General features: G+C 51.8%; 6 protein-coding genes across 6 annotated transcripts; 3 read left to right on the top strand and 3 right to left on the bottom strand.

Moving 5' to 3' along the window:
- Positions 1 to 1,534: 1,534 nt before the first annotated feature.
- On the top strand, positions 1,535 to 5,681 carry A1O9_02643 (ATP-binding cassette, subfamily B (MDR/TAP), member 1; the record flags this gene model as incomplete). The annotated part of the gene is made up of 2 exons (XM_013408214.1): positions 1,535 to 5,274; positions 5,324 to 5,681. The coding sequence occupies 2 exons, from the start codon at positions 1,535 to 1,537 to the stop codon at positions 5,679 to 5,681; spliced, it is 4,098 nt and encodes a 1,365-aa protein (XP_013263668.1).
- Positions 5,682 to 6,290: 609 nt separating this feature from the next.
- Positions 6,291 to 6,770, bottom strand: A1O9_02642 (uncharacterized protein; the record flags this gene model as incomplete). Its single annotated transcript, XM_013408213.1, has 1 exon — positions 6,291 to 6,770. A coding segment is annotated over one exon (480 nt), but the record flags the coding sequence as incomplete, so codon positions are not given.
- A 910-nt stretch (positions 6,771 to 7,680) lies between these two features.
- On the top strand, positions 7,681 to 9,364 carry A1O9_02641 (uncharacterized protein; the record flags this gene model as incomplete). Its single annotated transcript, XM_013408212.1, has 3 exons — positions 7,681 to 7,921; positions 8,015 to 8,675; positions 8,869 to 9,364. The coding sequence occupies 3 exons, from the start codon at positions 7,681 to 7,683 to the stop codon at positions 9,362 to 9,364; spliced, it is 1,398 nt and encodes a 465-aa protein (XP_013263666.1).
- A 558-nt stretch (positions 9,365 to 9,922) lies between these two features.
- On the bottom strand, positions 9,923 to 13,445 carry A1O9_02640 (prostaglandin-endoperoxide synthase 1; the record flags this gene model as incomplete). Its single annotated transcript, XM_013408211.1, has 3 exons — positions 9,923 to 11,187; positions 11,277 to 12,542; positions 12,590 to 13,445. The coding sequence occupies 3 exons, from the start codon at positions 13,443 to 13,445 to the stop codon at positions 9,923 to 9,925; spliced, it is 3,387 nt and encodes a 1,128-aa protein (XP_013263665.1).
- A 1,637-nt stretch (positions 13,446 to 15,082) lies between these two features.
- Positions 15,083 to 16,931, top strand: A1O9_02639 (uncharacterized protein; the record flags this gene model as incomplete). Its single annotated transcript, XM_013408210.1, has 5 exons — positions 15,083 to 15,118; positions 15,195 to 15,329; positions 15,376 to 15,731; positions 15,810 to 16,328; positions 16,682 to 16,931. The coding sequence occupies 5 exons, from the start codon at positions 15,083 to 15,085 to the stop codon at positions 16,929 to 16,931; spliced, it is 1,296 nt and encodes a 431-aa protein (XP_013263664.1).
- Positions 16,932 to 17,115: 184 nt separating this feature from the next.
- A1O9_02638 (uncharacterized protein) lies at positions 17,116 to 18,312 on the bottom strand (the record flags this gene model as incomplete). Its single annotated transcript, XM_013408209.1, has 3 exons — positions 17,116 to 17,585; positions 17,656 to 18,080; positions 18,149 to 18,312. The coding sequence occupies 3 exons, from the start codon at positions 18,310 to 18,312 to the stop codon at positions 17,116 to 17,118; spliced, it is 1,059 nt and encodes a 352-aa protein (XP_013263663.1).
- Between the last annotated feature and the right edge of the window lie 363 nt (positions 18,313 to 18,675).

Below are 18,675 nucleotides of genomic sequence, written 5' to 3'. Positions count from 1 at the left end.
CATCCTTTGTATTACCATCAATCTATGCTGTTGGCTGCGAAGTTGCGGGCTTGGATATCTCCCGAGACGACCAGAAAAACGTGCGTCTCGCCTGCAACGGGCAATTGGATTATTGCGAGACATCCTTTTCACCAATCATTGACATATATGAGCCCCTCGCCATGTCCACCAGGCAACAATACCTCGTAGTCGTCAAGAGAGGAAGATGAAAGCTTTGCCTTCGCCCCTCGAGAGTGCAATAAATGTCGTAGTCGAACTCGGTTGACAGGTAGCACGACTGCAAAAGGCTTTGTGCCAGGGTTCTAATTACTGCCAGTTCCAACCCAACACCTGGCGCGGATAACGCCGAAAGGTCGAGTGAAGTTATGCTCTGGGAACTCCAACTCCGTGCACAAATATATGCATTACGTGCGGCCTTTGGAACGAGGGTACGAGATCCGGGAGTGGCCCTACCCGGCTTTGCCCTGGTTTGGTAAGAAACACGAACAAGCGAAACCATCTGTGATCTAGAGGGCTTGTAAGCATTTGCGGCACGTGCGTTAGCGAGCCCATTGAGTGATTGACTGACTCATCTTGCCAACAAACCACCGGCCAACCGAGTACGGGTACAAGTCCTCCCGAGTCAGGAAATCCGACATACAGTGTTTAACGATGCGGTGCCACAGTAACGAACTCTTCAGATCGTCGAGATCGGAGTGCGTCGTGTCGTGCATAGGGAGGCGTGGTGAGTGGCCGCCGCAAGGCAGCAATGCTCTATTTATTGGTCACTCTTTCCTGCTGCGTTGCTGCCAGATCTGTATTTGGCTCCAGACTCTACAGGGAAATAGCGTAAACCGGCGTGCACAATTTCTGTGAGCCGGCAAAGACAACCTCCGTATTCAGCGACCCCCAATTGGCCAGCTTAAACGAGCGATCGCTTAAGTGACACCAAGCAGCAATGGCGCAGCGGGTAACCCCTCTCACGTCGTGACTCACGGGGTTGAGATTCGCTATGGGTGCCTGGCACCCACCCGCACCCCACCCGCACCCACCGGTGTGAATGATCATTATTATTCTTGCCGCCAAACTCGGGCCCGAAGAGGCGTCGCCCCATGTACTTACGAGTACTCCATCTTGTACTCCGTACTCCGTCCACTATGACGCCTGCTAATTACGACTTCGCATTTTCATGTCTGCAGCGTCAAGATGTAGCATCCCTCTGCATATCATTCGCTTACACTCCCAGCTTTTCCTCCGTACATTGTTGCACTTGCATTGCACATATTGGCTAGCAGTCCTTCTCATTCTTGTTACTCCTCTATATCCTTACCACGCCTAATTCGCCTTCGACGCTGTCAAGGACACGCGTGCATTGAACCCTTCACTTTATAAAATTCACCGACTGCATCCAAGCGGCAGAACCCCTCTCCCTTGTGCCGACCGCCCATCCTCAATACCCCTATCCGATACCACGTCATGAGATAGGCACCCTGTTCCCCGAGATATTCATACCGACAAGCAAGACTATTCCGACAGACTCGTAACCCTCCCGGAGATGGACCCGAACGGGCAAGGTGACTTGTCCAAAGGGGCTGCCTCGATCGAAGAGAGCATGGAAGAGAAACAAAGATCAGCCTTAGCCATCACCACACAGCAACAGATAGACTCGGAAAAGTCAGACACCAGTCCAAGAACACCAGTCTCAGCCGGGCCGAAATCCCCAACATCTCCTGTGGTTCCCGGCTCTCCTGCATCTTCCTCCTCCGCCGTACCTGCTGATCTCCGAAAACTCGATTCTAAGATTGTTCAAGTGCGCGAAGTTCCAGAGGGCGATGCGGCCCTGGCACATCTGCCTGAGCATGAGCGCCTTGTTCTCAAAAAGCAGCTGGATGTTCCAGAAGTCAAAGTCACATACAAGTCGCTGTACAGATATGCTACCACATGGGACAAAGTCTTAATAGCCATTGCTGCGTTCACCGCAGTTGGTGCAGGTGCAGTCATGCCCTTGATGACCGTCGTTTTCGGGAATTTGAGCGGCTCTTTCCAGGGCCTGGCTCTCGGCACCCTGCTAAACCAGTTCGAGGCTGTCCTGAACAAAAATGTTCTTTACTTCGTCTACCTGGCCATTGGAATATTTGTTCTCATCTACATTTCGACTGTGTTGTTCATTTACACAGGCGAACACATTACTGCCAAGATTCGAGAGCAATATCTCAGAGCAATTCTGAGCCAGAACATTGGCTACTTTGACAAAATTGGAGCCGGAGCTGTTACTACTATGATCACTGCTAATACCAATCTAATCCAAGAAGCGATCAGCGAAAAGGTTGGCTTGACCCTCACTGGGGTCGCCGCCTTCTTTGCCGCCTTTGTCATTGGATTCATCAAGTTCTGGAAACTTACCCTAATCTGCATGAGCTCGGTCGTAGCAATAGTCGTCCTCATGGGCGCTGGCGGCGCGAAAATGTCTGGCTGGAACAAGAAGTCTTTGGCCGCCTACGCTCTAGGCGGCTCTGTTGCAGAAGAAGTCCTTGCTTCAATTCGCAACGCTGTCGCGTTTGGCACTCAGGACAAGTTGGCCAAACAATATGACGTCCACCTTCTAGAAGCAAGACACTGGGGAATCCGCAGTAAAGCCGCCCTCGGCTGTATGATTGGATCCCTTTTGTGTATCATTTTCCTCAATTATGGGCTGACTTTCTGGATGGGATCTCGATTTCTCGTCTCCGGCGAGACTAGCCTGGCTCACATCCTCACCATCGTTTTGGCCATTATGATCGGCGCTTTCTCTTTTGGGAATATAGGCCCAAATGTTCAGCATTTCGCTGCCGGTGTCGCCGCGGCCTCGAAAATATATGCGACCATTGACCGCGCTTCTCCGTTGGATCCTTTGTCAGACCAAGGGAAAACCCTGGAGCATGTGGAAGGTGCTGTGGAACTGAGAAATATCAAGCACATCTATCCATCACGAGCCGAAGTTGTCGTCATGGAAGACGTCAACTTGTCCGTGCCTGCAGGCAAGACCACAGCTCTTGTAGGTGCCTCTGGCTCTGGGAAGTCCACAATCGTTGGGCTTGTTGAACGTTTCTACGATCCGGTTGGAGGTGCCGTTTACTTAGATGGCCATGATATCAGCACACTGAACCTGCATTGGCTTCGGCAACAAATCTCTCTTGTGCAACAAGAGCCTGTTCTCTTCAGCCAAACTATCAAAGGAAACATCAAAAATGGCCTGATCGGGTCCAAGTACGAACAAGAGTCCGATGAGCAGCAAATGGCCAGGATTATCGATGCGGCAAAGAAAGCCAACGCTCACGACTTCATCTCATCTCTACCGAATGGGTATGAAACCCACGTAGGTGAACGTGGCTTTCTCCTGTCGGGTGGCCAAAAGCAACGTGTCGCAATTGCCCGAGCAGTGGTCAGCGACCCCAAAATCCTACTTTTGGATGAGGCTACATCTGCACTTGACACAAAATCCGAAGGGGTCGTTCAGCATGCTCTGGATGAGGCTGCAAAGGGTCGAACCACCATCGTCATTGCTCACCGCTTGTCGACTATCAAGACCGCAGACAACATCGTTGTCATGCAAGGCGGCAGGATTGTCGAGCAGGGCTCTCATGACGAGCTCCTCGAACTGAGAGGTGCATACTTTAACTTGGTATCAGCTCAACGTATTGGTGGGGACGATGACGAGGAATTCGAGAAAGACATTGCAGGTAGAGACGAAGAAATGGTCCGAATTCAGTCGAAGAAATCTGCAAGCTTGGCAGACATGGACCCAGATGATGAAAAACTCGCATTGGGTAGGTCGAAGAGCCAGAAGTCCGTTTCATCAAAGATTTTTGGCGAGAAGTCGGAGGACGGCGAGGTCAAATACAGCCTCTGGACATTGATCAGTTTTATCGCTCGGTTCAATCGTACCGAATGGAAACTAATGGTAATTGGCTTCTTCTTTAGCGCCATTGCAGGCGCCGCTCAACCTGTCCAGGGCATCTTCTTTGCCAAAGCGATAGTGGCAATGTCTCGCCCTTTGTCTCAAGCAGCCCAGATCCGCAGCGACGTCAATTTCTGGTGCTTGATGTACCTGATGTTGGCGTTCGTTGATCTCATCGCCATGGTTATCCAAGGAACTGCTTTCGCCTACTGCAGTGAAAGTCTGGTGCAACGGGCTCGCGACGGCGCCTTCCGGAGGTTTTTGAGACAGGACATTTCCTTCTTTGACGAAGACGAGAATTCGACGGGTGCACTCACATCCTATCTATCAACAGAAACAACTCATCTTTCTGCGATTTCTGGCGCAACTCTTGGTACACTCATCAGTTGTTTCTCCACACTGATCATCGCCGTTGTAATATCTCTGGCCATTGGCTGGAAATTGGCGCTTGTCTGCTGTTGTGCGCTTCCCGTTATTCTCGGGACCGGCTTTTTCAGATTCTACATTCTGGCCAAGTTCACCTCTACCGCACAGAAGCATTACGAAAAATCCGCCGGCTACGCGTGTGAGCACACCAATGCGATCAGGACGGTGGCTTCTCTGACGACAGAACAAGAGATTTACGGCCAATACCGCAAGCAACTCCGAGACCAGCTTGGTACATCTCTGAAAGCGAATCTGCGCAATTCCTCTCTGTATGCGGCGTCACAGTCGGCCATGTACTTGGCGTTCGCATTGGGATTCTGGTATGGTGGCAAACTCATGATCAGTGGAGAGTATACTTTGATCCAGTTTTTCATCGTCTTCTCGGAGATCATATTTGGAGCGCAGTCCGCCGGGACGGTGTTCTCATTCGCGGGGGATATGTCGAAGGCTAGAAACGCAGCAGCCACGTTAAAGAAGCTCTACGATCGTCAGCCCACGATTGATCCGTGGTCAACCGACGGCGAAGCCATCGACACTGTAGAAGGATTGATCGAATTCCGTGATGTTCACTTCCGGTATCCCAGTCGTCCCGATGTGCCTGTGCTTCGGGGACTAAATCTTACTGTGAGACCTGGGCAGTATGTTGCTCTTGTGGGTGCTTCAGGTTGTGGAAAGTCGACGACTATTGCGATGATGGAGCGTTTCTACGATCCCCTCGCCGGCGGTGTCTACATTGACGGCCAGGAGATCTCGAGTCTCAATCTCAACGACTACAGATCGCATCTTGCCCTTGTCTCTCAAGAACCAACGCTGTATCAAGGAACGATCAAGGAAAATGTGCTCCTGGGGGTCGATAGGGGTGAGGTGTCAGACGAGCAAGTCATACGGGCCTGCAAGGATGCTAATATCTATGACTTCATCATGTCACTACCGTAAGTTGATGCACACGCTTGATCCTACTCCCTTTGCTAACATTGACAGTGATGGATTTGCAACGGATGTTGGAAGCAAGGCAGCTCTACTTTCGGGCGGACAGAAGCAACGGATTGCTATTGCCCGAGCACTGATCCGTGATCCTAAGGTTTTACTCCTTGACGAGGCGACATCTGCATTAGATTCGGAATCGGAAAAGGTCGTGCAGGCGGCTCTTGACGCAGCCGCCAAAGGCCGAACAACCATTGCTGTGGCACATCGCCTCAGCACCATTCAAAAGGCAGATATCATCTATGTCTTCGACAAAGGTGTCATTGCCGAGTCTGGTACGCACTCGGAACTCATGGCTTTGAAAGGAAGATACCGGGAGCTTGTAAGTCTGCAGAGTTTGGAGAAGCAGAATTGATTCGATCATCCGTGATGATAAAGCCTGGTCTGGATGGTATCAGGGGGAGGAGGCAGCTTGTCGTCTTTTCGTCGAATGCGTTGAACGCATACATGCATGCATTGTACACCATCGTCTCGCAAGATTGATGTTTTGGGATTTTCGCCGAATAGAAGATTGTAATTAGACATGTGGGAACTGCAAGCATTTGGACTTGGGTTTATCGAGCATCCTTGGGGAAAGGAAGCTTCGGGGAGCCAACAATGGAGGGAGATTGAGTGAGTAAAAAGAAAGGGTAGGGACGGGTTTACATCTATGTGACCCGTCGCAAAGAGAAGAGTGGAAGATGATTTTACCTCTATCGCCACTCGAATACACGATCCAGCCCAGCTTATCGAAGGCTGCCGGGCCACAAAACGTCAGTAACTGTTACAGTAGTTAGTTCTTCGGGTTTTGCTCTGTAGTACGGAGTACTATAGCGGAATGAAGACATCGAATGTGCGCTCGGCCCACGCGCTTTCAAATACTCTTCCTTTCTTCTCGGCCTTGCGTCTCCTCGATCACTAGACGCCAGAACTGCCCACCAATAAACCCAGCTAACCCTTTAGCCTATGTAAGTGCGATTCTCAATCAGTCTCCTCGTCCAACCCCCCGCTCCAACAAGATTTCTGCCAGGCGCTTCCCTTGTCTGTCTGCGATCAACGATAGCATGCCCATCGCGATGTCTTTGGTCGAATTGTACCGCTTCAGCAGCGCGATGTGGCCCTCGAAGATCCCCTGCGCGTGCGAGAGTAGTTCCTGTTCCTGTTGCTGTTGCTGTTGCTGTTGTTGGCGATCATGGGCAAGTGAGAGGCTCGCGCCGTCTATGGCCTGTCCTTTGCCCGTAGAAGGAGCTGTAGGAACAGCGGTAGTCCTTCTTGTACTTGTTGTGGTTGTTGTCGGTGATGATGACGATGCTAGAGCGAGGCTGCAAGCCGGATGGGCTTCGTCGTTTCTTGCACGTGCCTCCGACAGACGCGACAGTGTCGCTGCAAGCTTTGCTTCTGTGGCTGCGATCTCCGACTCCAGGGTTGAGATGGATTTGGACTCGGGCCTGGGCTTGGATTTCGGCCCAGGCTTTGCGTTCAGCGTCGCAAGAGTGGCAGAAGCAGAAGGAGAAGTAGAAGCAGCAGGAGGAGCAGGGACATGAGGACTCTCACTCTCCTCGCTCTTCATGATCCCGGCATCTGGCCTGTCGTCCGGAGCGCTGGCCTCCGCTGCTGGGGAAGGACTATCACATGCCATTTGAGCAGCACGTTGACTTTGTAGGAACACCAGGTTCCCCACAACCATGGTCGTGCAGATGACGTCCCTTTGGCTGCAGTATGTATCTGGATAGGTCGGCGGGTGATGGTTCTCGGACGCGCTCGCGTATCGCGTAAACTTAGCCTCTTTTGGCTCTATCCGACGTGAGTGGGGTCAAGGACCAAGGCTTAAGAAAGTGTGGAATACCTGGTCGAAGGTTAGGCCATCCAACTACTCGTACCAGTCTTCTGAAGCCACCTAAACCTCAGGTGATACATTACTTTTCTTCTGCCGATTACCGATGCTCGGAATTGTCAATCTTAAGACGCTCCTTTCTCAACCTCCGGCAGGCGTCTCTGAAAGTCGGCCAAGCAACGAGTGAACCATACTTTACAAGCCCTGGTGGCCTAACCCTCTAGCCACTGCAACTCTGTCAGCTCGCGCATCCTCTCCATTGCGGATTCTCTTGCGAACACTAGGCTGGTGGACCCTGGCAAAAGGTTGCTGTTACTTGAGTGGCCCAAGAACTGGAGTCAAGGCAAGGCGGCCAAGTTGTGCATCGCCTCTGCGCCTCCCTCCCGTTCTCTCTCCCTCTAGACACTCTCCCACGGGGCGATAAGTTGGACATTCACCAACCTTGTGCTGATCGACTGTCCGACGGTTATCAGCACATTTCGTTCCCTCCCTTCACCCATCCATCCATCAATGCCAATCAGGTAAGTACCTGCCTCCGACAATGGCCCTCTTCTGGCCTGTCACCATCTTGGCATGCACCATCTCTCTCGTTGCATGGTGGCTATACCGCATCGACCGGAACCTCATCTCGCTACCTCCTGAAGTCCTCAAGCTTTCTGGGGAGCCATGGACCGATGAACAAATCCAAAGCGCCTGGAACAAGTTTGAGCGGGACGGGCACGACTTCACCAAATATCTCCCGCCAAGGCAGAATCGTCGCTATGTTGTGGTTGGAGGATCAGGTCAGTCGCCCACTGGAAGTTCCCTATCATTTCACCTATTGGTGTGGGTGTGATTGTGTGAGAGAGATCCAATGCTGAAACGCTCTCGACAAGGACTGGTCGGCGGCTGGATCGTCGAGCACCTGATCATGCGCGGAGAGGATCCAGCAGCCATCCGGATTGCAGATCTCGCTGCACCAAGAAGAGAGCTTGCAGTCGCTCGGAAAGCCGCCTGGGTCAAAACCGACATCCGCGATCCATCCTCCGTCAATGCCGTATTCTCACAACCATGGCCGCCTAAAGTCGCGAACTTACCACTGACCGTCTTTCACACGGCGGCGTTCATCCACGCGGGCCACGGCAGCGTAGCCTCGCTCCCACCATACATCAAGATCAACATCGAAGGCACGCAGAACGTGCTTCACGCCGCGAAAGCAGCAGGATGCGACACCTTCATCGCGACCTCGTCGGTGGCCGTCGCGCTGAAGCGGCAGAGCTTCTTCGCCATTTCCCGGGCCTGGGATAGGTCCCCGGACGGCTTCATCCAACTGCCCGGCAACGCCGAGGCCAAAGACTACGATGCGCCGCTGGACGCTTTCCCGGGATCGTATGCATACAGCAAGGCCAAGGCCGAAAAGCTGGTCCGCGAGGCCGACGACAAACGAAATCGGTTCCGAACCGGCGTCATCAGGCCAGGCCACAGCATCTACGGCCATGGTGATCAGAATCCCCATAGCCTGGCGACGACCTACCTGCTCAGAGGGGGTGGCGTGACGTAAGTTCTGGATTTCTTTCTTTTTTTTTTGGTCTCCTCTCGTGTTCCTCCTCCAGCAGCACAGCACAGCACATCCATATCCACACATCCGATCTTCATCCATACGTACATCCATGCCCCCCAACTTGACAGCCTGACCACCACCTTGTGACAAGCACACTAACCCGGGGTCCCTCGGACCTGTTCCCCACAGCTGGCTCTCAACGTTCACGCTACAGCTGGTGTCGGCGCAGAACGTGTCGCTGGCGCACCTGCTGTACGAATCGCGGATCCACAGCCACGACCTCGGCGGCCGCGGCTACGCCGTCTGCGACCCAGGCCCGCCCCTCCGCTACTCGTCCCTAGAGCGCTTCCTCTCGCTCACCACCCACCCGTCCACGCCGATCAGCTGGCGTCGCTCGCCGCCCGTGCCCTTCATGCTGCTCGCGTACCCGGTCTCCTGGTACGTCGCAGCACAGCGCGACTGGCTGCCACGCCTGCTGCCGAAGCTGCCCGCCGACCTCGAAATCCTGCAGCCCGCCGTCTTCAACTGTGCGAATCTGCATGTCGTGTACGACGATTCCGACGCGAGGATGGACTTGGCCTATCGCCCCGGCCATGGCACCCTGGAGGGCTTGTATTTGGTTGTCAAGGAGTGGAATCAGAAGGCCGAGGCCCGTGTCGCCGCTGCCAAGGGGATCACATCTTGAAACTTTAGTGCTTAGCGCTCTGGCCAACGGGAGCCGCAGGAATGCTGCATGCAGAAACATTCAGGCAGAGCCTACTCCCTGAGAAGAGGATCAATTGTTACAGAGATGATGAGATGAACCTCCAGAATTATCAGACTAAACGGTCCGGGTTGACTGGGATCTGGATCTGTCGGAAGTGCAATTTTCCACCGCCCGTGTTTCAATGCTTGTTGCGTTCAATGTCATTTCAATTCCTTGGTTGAACAGTTGAACTAGCCATGTGAAAAGATAGCGACTATTAGGGTTAAAAATAAACAAAAGGTAACCAAGGTCACACGGTGTCAGCTGAAGCAATCCTAGCGATCCAAGCAATCTCAAGGAACCCAACACCTCCGTCTCCATCTTAATGCTTTGCCTCTGTTCCAGGGAGAGCAGGCAGCACACCATCATAATGCACTTTGAATGAGCATGGGAACGGGAAAAGCGAGCCATGGTCCTCCCTCATGTACACATAGAACCCACCCGGACGGGATACCTGCATTACTAAGTGTCAGCGTTCGATTCGATCAAGTTACTGCTCTATGGGAAACGAACCTTCTTCAATTGACCCTGGGGGCCTGGAGCTCTCCTGAGATTTTCTAATTTGCCCACCGTCTTCAACATCGCCGTCAAAGCCACCATGCTGGCGTCCTTTCCGAGACAGGTGTGGATCCCAACACCATAGTGGATGTATGAGTCAAGGGGACGGTCGAGGCGTACTTGGTCAGGATTTGGAAATACCTTTGGGTCTCTCGCGGCACTAACGAAACTGCAGAATACTTTGTCTCCAGGTTTGACTGGAATCTGTTTGCCGTCTTCCTGAAATACGTGGGTCACGTTGCTGCGTCGATAGCTTCCAAAGGTGCCATTGAGTCTGATTCCTTCGTTGACGTAACGCAATAACTTGCCAAAGGATTCTTGGTCGTCCTCTCTTGCCAAACATTGGATTTCAGGTAGGTGGGATATTCCTTCTCCAAGATAGTAGTCCATGATTTGGGTGAAGACCTGAGACTGATTTGGTACCATCGCAACGGCCGTGGGGAGGATTTGGCTGAACGCTATCGCGTTCGTGGTCATACCCGTGTCTGTCAGACGCCGGATCATGTGAATGCCGTAGTCTGCGAGCGAGTTCTCATTTTCTCTGAAGTTGTCGAAGAATTTTGCAGCAAACGATGTCGCTGTGACTGATTTGACATTGCTTTCGATCAGCTTCCCCAGCATAGTCGCCAACTTCTTTGCGACAACATGGAGAGGGAAGGATTTGGTTGGCTCGAAGTCGAAGAAGATTGCAGTGAATATGACACTCATTGCAATCCATAATTCATGTTCAGTAAAGACACCTCTCGTGTTCTGTGCCGTCTTCAGCGGCAGCAAGAACACATTTGCGGCGAAATGGACATGCGCCAGATTCCCGACATCTCGGGTCAGATCGACTTGATTGATATTGGCGACCTTACAGCTCTTTTCATGAAGAAGTTGAAGTGTAATTTTCTCGTAGAAGTCTCTGATGTTCTCTTTCCATTTCTCACGGTAAATCAGTTGATTCATGGTTTGACGCTGCTTCTGATACAGGTGACTGTCACCTCCAAGGCAAAATCTCTCGCCTTCCATTCCCATGACGGATCTTAGTCCATCATTCCACATGACAGTAAACTCCTGGGCTCGTGTGAGCATGTACTGCGCGTTCTGGTAGGACGATATATTGACTCTTTGAGGGATAAAAGAAGGGGGGCTCCAGTCGTAATCCTGATACCGACCCAATGATTTCATGATTTTTGCATTCTCGTCGGGAATTGTCATGGGGTCTGGAGGAAGCTGTTAGTAGAGTTTGTGCACGAAGACTCAAATATCGCCTTGGGCCGGGGAATCAGCTAGGAGGACTGGGTAAACTCACAGTGAGCGTAGATGCTGTTAGGCTTGAAGTGATTTGGGAGCGCCCGAAGCATCAATTTGTAGAACACACATCCTTGATTGATATTCAAATCGTAAGCAACTTCGTTGAAACCCCAGTTTGTGAGATTTTTTGGACTCCAGTCCAGAGTGTAAAATCGGTCGCCTCGCACTAGAGCAACAGCATCGGCCAATACCACATGAGAGATTGTGTATGTTGGGCAAATACCGACACCTGGGACCATAGGATCCTTATAATCTTCGATCGCCAGTCCTGGGTAAAGCTCTATGTAGTCAGGATGCTCGTAGAGGTGTTTCAACTGCTCTGCGACGTAAGGGTCGCTATTGACCTCCTCAAACGTGTCATACTTTTTCAATCCGAAGAAATTCCTGTACTCATTCAAGGTGCACAAGTTCCACGACCTGGATTGCATAATTCCAAGAATCGTGATTGCGCGCATCGACTTTGGGATGTTTCTTGCGCCAAATGCGCCGGCCACTTGCTCAACTCCAGCCTCCATAATCCGGGCAAGATCTCCATCGTCAAATTCTCCATCCATGCCACGTTTGAGGTGTGCGAATGGTCTCTTCTGTGGATCTTTGGGAAGATCATGGTCATACTTGCCTACGCCAATCATCAATTCCTGGAGAGAGATTTCGTGAGGTTGCTTCCCGAATAGTTCTTGGTAGATGTCTTCGGTCCACTTCTCATCTCCTTCTCCAATACATGAGTGCCATCGATACGACAGGCTGAACTCCGCACTGACTTGATTGCCAACACCGCGTGGAGTACCATTTTTGTCATAATTGCCAGCCTTTTCCAGCCTAGGATCTAGGGTCCAAGTACTGTTGGTACGGTTCAGATTGACAATTGTTCGCAGATAGTCGTACAGAGTGATGTTGATATAGAGCCCGCAGGTTATGAGACGGCCTGTCTGGAAAAGGTCATTGTCATACTTTGCCCACGCCGCCTTTTTCGACTGTGGGTTCCCAAGATCTGCCGGTTTGTTGAATCGCCCGTTCTCGTTTATAAGTGCGAGCTGCTCGACGACGTAGTTGTGGAAACGATTCAACATTATCAGCATGACGCCACAAGCTGGAGGGAAGGCCAAAAGCCTTTCCTCTGCGAAGCAATCTGGTTTTATCTTTCCATCCGTAAAGGTTCTCATCTCGTTCTGGTCCTCTTGAGTGTCACCATAGAGGATGGAAAGGTCCAAGTAGCTCGAGGTTTTGCTAATGCTAAAATCGCGGTGATCAGTCTGGAAAAGATCTAGAGCATGTCAGCATTCAATTGAGGCATCGACTCACATGGCTTACCGTGAATGATGAGGGAGGCCCAGTTGAAGAAGATACTAGAAACCCTATTTGGATGTGGTATAAACTGGTCTCTTGCCATGATCGAGTCAAAAAGCAGGCCAGGGTCTGGGAGTGCTCCTGGTTGCACTGTCACTGGATTGACTGATCGAGCATATGGAGTGTTGGCAGCACCAAGTTTGGGGAATATGTACGAGTTGTTTGAACCATCGGCCGAGCGATAACGAAATTCATCTCCCAAGTAGGACATTGGTGGATGTTGCAGTGAATTCCATAGTTTGTCCAGAAGCAAGCTTGTCAGCTCTACCCGATGAGCCGAACGATCAGGCAGAGCTGCAACTAGTTGCATGATCTCTTCCAAGTGCATTTTGCGGTCATCCTGTGCCTTTCCGCTGACTTTGTCCTCCAAGATGTGCATGACTTTCTTCACGTCGTTCGGTCCAAGAGCTTTGAGGTCAGCGAGTATCCCGGATTGCTCCTCAGTCCCGAGGTACTGCCCATCACCAGATTGGGTGGGTAGAGGACGGCGCGAAACATGAATAAGATGAGCGAACTGTTGAAAGGTGCTTTCAACATCTTTGCGGCTGGCTGGACGAACATCATCTCCCCTGTTGGATGTCGGAGGTGCACGAGGAGCAGCTTCATTAGTCGAGGAGTGAGCATAAGCCCAATCTGGACTTTCTTGGCCTGTGGCAGTTGTGTTCGGAGATGGTTCAGCATGGTCGGTGTGTTCCCCATTGACCAGGGACTGCTGCTTCGTCTCATCTACAGCAGACAGGGCGCCATTTGTGCGAGAGTCCTTGGCGTGAGCGCCATGCCTCCTCTTGAGCTTAGAGGATAGCGACCGGAAGAGTGCCATGCCTACGTCCGTGTAGGAATCTGAAATGAGGCGAACTGCAGTCGAGGATAATGGGATAGTCTAATGTGACACGAATGATATGACGGAACTGATGTAGACTGATAAAGTTGCATGCCTGAGACGGTCAACTCAACTTGAGCAGGCGATCATTTTAAGAAGAAATGAAGAGGGTTCAACAAGGGGCACGCTCTTGCCCAACCCAGGCCTTCATGAATGCTCCTGCAGCTCAAGTCTCTGCTCGTTGAGCCGAGTTTGGCTCTGATCGTCACTCAAATATCCTAATCAGCGGCGTCAGAAGTCCTTGTGAGACTAATGGGAGCTTCATGGAGCCTTCATTGGTCGTGATGTGAGACGTCAGTCAATGCAGGTCTCAAGCCGATTCCGAGCATCTCTCTCTGACTTCCTCCCCGCTTCGCTGTGGTGAGATCCAGATGGAGCAAGAGGATTTAGCTTTGCATGGACAGCACTTCTCCGGACTTGTGTCACATTGAAAGCATGACTCAAATTGCACCAGCTCGAGGTAGGATATGCGTGCAACGGACACCAGACTATTGGGGAGCCAGTGGACCGCAGCAGCCTTGTTACACGGAGTAGAGCCAACGAGCGCAGGTTGTTGTCTGACAGGTTTGAGTGTTGTCAGCTGGTCACCGCTTCGACAGTAGATGAGCTGTCAGTCCCGCTTGACAGAAAGGCAAAAGCTTCGATTCCGGATCGGACCGTCCAATGACGGCGCGGGACATGATCTGCCGGCCCACGCTGTACGCGATACAAGGATGATCATCAGCGGATAGGAGAGTTGTGGACGTCGCCTGGTGTTCAATGGGTTGGCAGAAGTACGACCGGATCGGCACCAGGGGCGTCGTTGGCAGGTTTCTGACAGACTCATCGTTGAAGATCCATAGCAAAGCCATCCCATCCCGCATTGATCGATTAGGTAACCCTTCAAGATACAGTTTCTTAGTCTCGATGGAGAGCTTTACTGGGACGCACCACGTTCGGATTAGGGGGATAGCGAGGCGATTGATCGATCTCGTCTTCTCTAAAGAGGCTACCATCCGCTCATCTCCAACCACCATAGGCGTGGGGGGGGTTGTGTGCTTAGGCTTCTTAGGCTGCGTGGGCCCCTCTCGACCGATGCAGCCAGCCATTCGGGTGTAATTTGAAGCAATCGCCTGGCCTTCTATTGCCTATCTCGGGTCCTTGAGCCAACCAGATGATCTGGAAGATTAGATATCCAGTTGCATTTCCTCATCTGCGCATGATACTTTTGCGATCAGCATCATGCAGCTCCCCATAACTTCCTCTCTCGCTTTAGGATAGGTTGGTCCAGCCCAGATTTATTGACATTGTTACTCGATTCTTGTCATCTGAGAAGGAGTGACAGCTCTGCAGCATTGTGGCCTTTCCCTAGGGCTGTACGTCAAGCGGCCAATGTCTGTAGCCACTTGAAATTGAGGTCGCTGTCCATGCCTGCGTCGTCTGTGCTTTCGGGCAAGATGAGCCCCTCTGCCCCTTGCCTTGCTGTTTGTCAGGAAGGCGCCAGTGCTACGAACGCCGCAACGCATAACTGTTGATGATGGCCTCCACGAACCATCCACTGTGTCCTTCTCTATATCAATATCTAAGTATTCATAGCAATGGCGGCACCCGAACCGCACACACGGCAGAGGAATGTATTTGTGCTCTGTTTTGATGCAAGTATTCTGCTCTAGTGTATGGCATCGATTCGACAGCTAACAAAGCCCTCAGGGCACCGGAAACAAATTCGGTGGAACCGAAGCAGACAGCAACATCCTCAAGCTATTTCGGATGCTTGATCGGAGCGATGCCACCATGTATACCTTTTACCAACCAGGGATTGGCACATATATCACTTCGAACTCGGTCAGGCCATCGATCAGAGTATTTCCACAGTTCGCTGATGTCACAGATGCAAACTACTTCGGCTGTGGGGCGTGTTCATTCCTGGTACAAGAAAGCGAAGGATTCGGCGGTCGGCTCATCATTTGCGGACCATGTCATGGGCGCATACAAATACCTGATGAGATACTACTGCTGTGAAGATGACCTATATTTCTTCGGATTCAGTCGTGGAGCATACACCGCCCGCTTCCTGGCCGACATGCTTGATCACATTGGTCTCCTTGGTGCTGGCAACGAGGAGCTTGTGCGCTTTGCTTGGAAAACGTATGCAAAATGGGCTGCTCGAACAAATGACGGCACAGACAAAGCACAGAGGAATGAGGATGAGCAATACAAATTCATGCGTGGCTTCAGAGAAACTTTGTGAGTGTACCATTCCGCTCTCTAGGCCGTCGAAATCTGCTGCCTGCACCATCCTCCCACGCACTAACCAAGTTACAGCTGCAGGCCAGTCCGCCGTATTCGTTTCCTTGGTCTCTTTGACACCGTCAACTCAGTCCCTCGTTTCGAGGGCGCATGGATGCAGAGAAGCAAGTTCCCGTATACAGCCAGGCCCTCTGCCAAAGTGATTCGGCATGCTGTCTCGATCGACGAACGGCGTGCCAAATTCAGGCAAGATCTGCTTGCGGGCTCCAGACACAAAAAGGAAGGCCAGGTGGATGGCAAGGCGAATGGCTGTGGCGGGCACCGTCAGTCCATCGAGCCTGGGTCTTTGACTTCTTCGACCTATGATGTTTCTACGGACAAGCCAGGCTCGCAGAAGCCAATGAGGCATCGTCGTCGTAGATATTCGGGCACCGATCAGGCCCAAGATGTCAGTGAGGTGTGGTTTGCAGGTGGCCACGCTGATATTGGTGGAGGGTGGAAAAGATGCCAGGGAGAGACTTGGCCACTCAGTCATGCTCCACTGGTGTGGATGATTCACGAGGCTGAGAGGGCTGGCTTAAATTTTGATGAGACGTATGCCACTTTCCTCGTCAAAAGCATTCCCATTGAGTCACGCTGATGTTTACCAGAAAATTGGAAAGTTTTCTATGCATCCCTGAGAAAGTTGATGAGTATGGTCAACGAAAAGAAAACGATCAAACTCGCCAATCATTCTTGCACGCGTTGCAGCAAAGCTACTCCGAGGGGGTAATTCATGATTGCTTGAAGAAAGGGGCCGAAATTTCTACAAGGACAGTCGTGTTATGGAAGGCTATGGAATATCTTCCCTTTCACAGAATGGACTTGCAGCCAGATGGCAGTTGGAAAGCTATTCGATGGCAAACATCCCCCCTCAATCTGGAATACGCCTGTGCTGACTATTGTAGGCCCCTTCCCATGGGTGAACCACGCGACATTCCCCAAAATGCACAAATTCATTACTCCGCGATCGAGCGGATGAGGAACGTCCCAAACTACCGGCCTGGCAATCTCATTATCGGAGGAGGTGGGCGAGCCGTTCTAACAGCTCCTGCTAAGTGCGGTATAGGTAATTGGAAGGTCAGGGAGTGGCCTGGAGACCCCATCAAAGAAACCTTTGTGCGCAAGCTTAGTCCTGATGACAGCAGCAGCGGGTGAAGGCGTTACTGCATGGATCAATGCGAGTCATGTTCGCAGTTTACCTGCTCGAGAATCCCGTGTAGCTCGAGATAGAATTGAAGAGAAGCTCAGGTACTTGTGGAGACGCAGCAGTTCAATCTGAGCATTTGATGTCACCATTAACTAGAATGTACACTGACTCCTCCCCTAAGATTACGACCGCCTAAGCCTTGGTAGTAGTGTTGATGCCCAACAATCCTGCTAAGCCAGCCCGCTCCAAAGCATCGATCACGTCAAGATTCAGCCTCAGTTTATTCGACTGCAGCGCCTTCTCATAGTACGGAAGCGACTGATTCTTGAACGTGGTCGAGTTCCCCACGACGTCAATCGGCAAGATGCCGTCCTTGTAGTCGGTGAAAATCATCGTCACGACCGTCGTTTGATTCGTGACGGCGCGCATCTCGAAGAGATTATTCCCCGGTCGCAGCACCAGGTCTTGGATCGTGGCGACTCCGACGGGCATCCCGGCCACGGACATGTCTAGTGTCACGGTGCCCAGTTCGACGCTCACGACGGACGGGTTCGGGATCGAGATTGTCCCGTTCGCGTTCGCGCCGTCTTCTTGTTCGCTTGTCAGGATGTTGAATTCTGTCAGGTTGAAGCCTTTCAGGCTGTTCAGTCCTGTGGGCGGGTCTGGTTAGTGAGATGTAGAGAATGGGAAAGAGTAGGAAGAAGAGACTGTGGTAAGGCAGAAGAACAAAACACTTGCCTTGCATGGTGATTTCTTTGTTGTAGTTGACGGTAGTCTTTGGGAGGCCGCCCTGCTGAAGGCCGCCCCTGCCCTTGAGGTAGATCGAGAACTCTTCGGTCCCCAGCACAGTCATCGTGTATTTGGTGAACTCCGTCATGTCGGCAATCTGGACACGTTGGTTGACGTGGCTCTCCGTGCCATTGTCGGCCTTCACCTCTGGAATATCGAGGTACGCGAATGCGGCATCACTGTCCTTGAGATGCAACGACCCGTTGAACGCGGCCAGTTCAGGGTGATATTTGGATGTGGTGGTGAGAACACTGTTGAGTTCTAGACTAAACGCATCCGGTGCCGGGTCAGACAGTGACATCGATGTGATGTTCAGCACCGATTTGTTGACTTCCTTTTGGGAGAGACGAGGATAGCCGACGTAGATGCTGTATTACGTATAAAGTGTGTTAGAAGCCTGGATTTGGTGGAGTACGGTTAGGATGATGCTACTGACATTGGAAGCACAATGACCAGGACAACGGCGATGAGGATCAAGGCATGGAGCCACCAGAACCGCGCACAGTGCCTTTTGAGCTTCTGGCCCAGGGTTGTTTTCTTCGTGACACCGTCGTCCTCAACGTGAGTGGTTCCATTTTCCTTGGGAGCTTCGGTGGCCATTGCGCACTATCAACTTCGAGTTTCAATGATGCTAGAGATGTCGAAGAGAAAAGATAGAGACAGAGAATGCTGATAAATAGCAGAAGAAGAGGGGGCTCGCGGAGAACCTAGAACATTGGGATCTGGGGTCGATACTGGAAAAGAGGGAGTCGGGACTGGGGCTAAGCGAGAGATGATGGTCTCAGATAGAGCATCGACGAGACAGTACTATGTAGTTACTAGTAGTCGAGTCCAGATCCAAGATGTCCTCTTTCCACCATCATATCCCAGTGTCCAGTCCCATGGCTGGGTCCGTAGCAGATGCACGGTACAAAACCAATGGGACGACATCCATTGGGGCGTGTGACAGTCTAAGATTTGGAT

The sequence above is a fragment of the Exophiala aquamarina genome, assembly GCF_000709125.1.
Source record: "Exophiala aquamarina CBS 119918 chromosome Unknown aczIA-supercont1.2, whole genome shotgun sequence".
Lineage (NCBI taxonomy): Eukaryota > Fungi > Ascomycota > Eurotiomycetes > Chaetothyriales > Herpotrichiellaceae > Exophiala > Exophiala aquamarina.
Note: the sequence above shows the minus strand (reverse complement) of the source record. Positions and strands in the feature narration are given on the sequence as shown.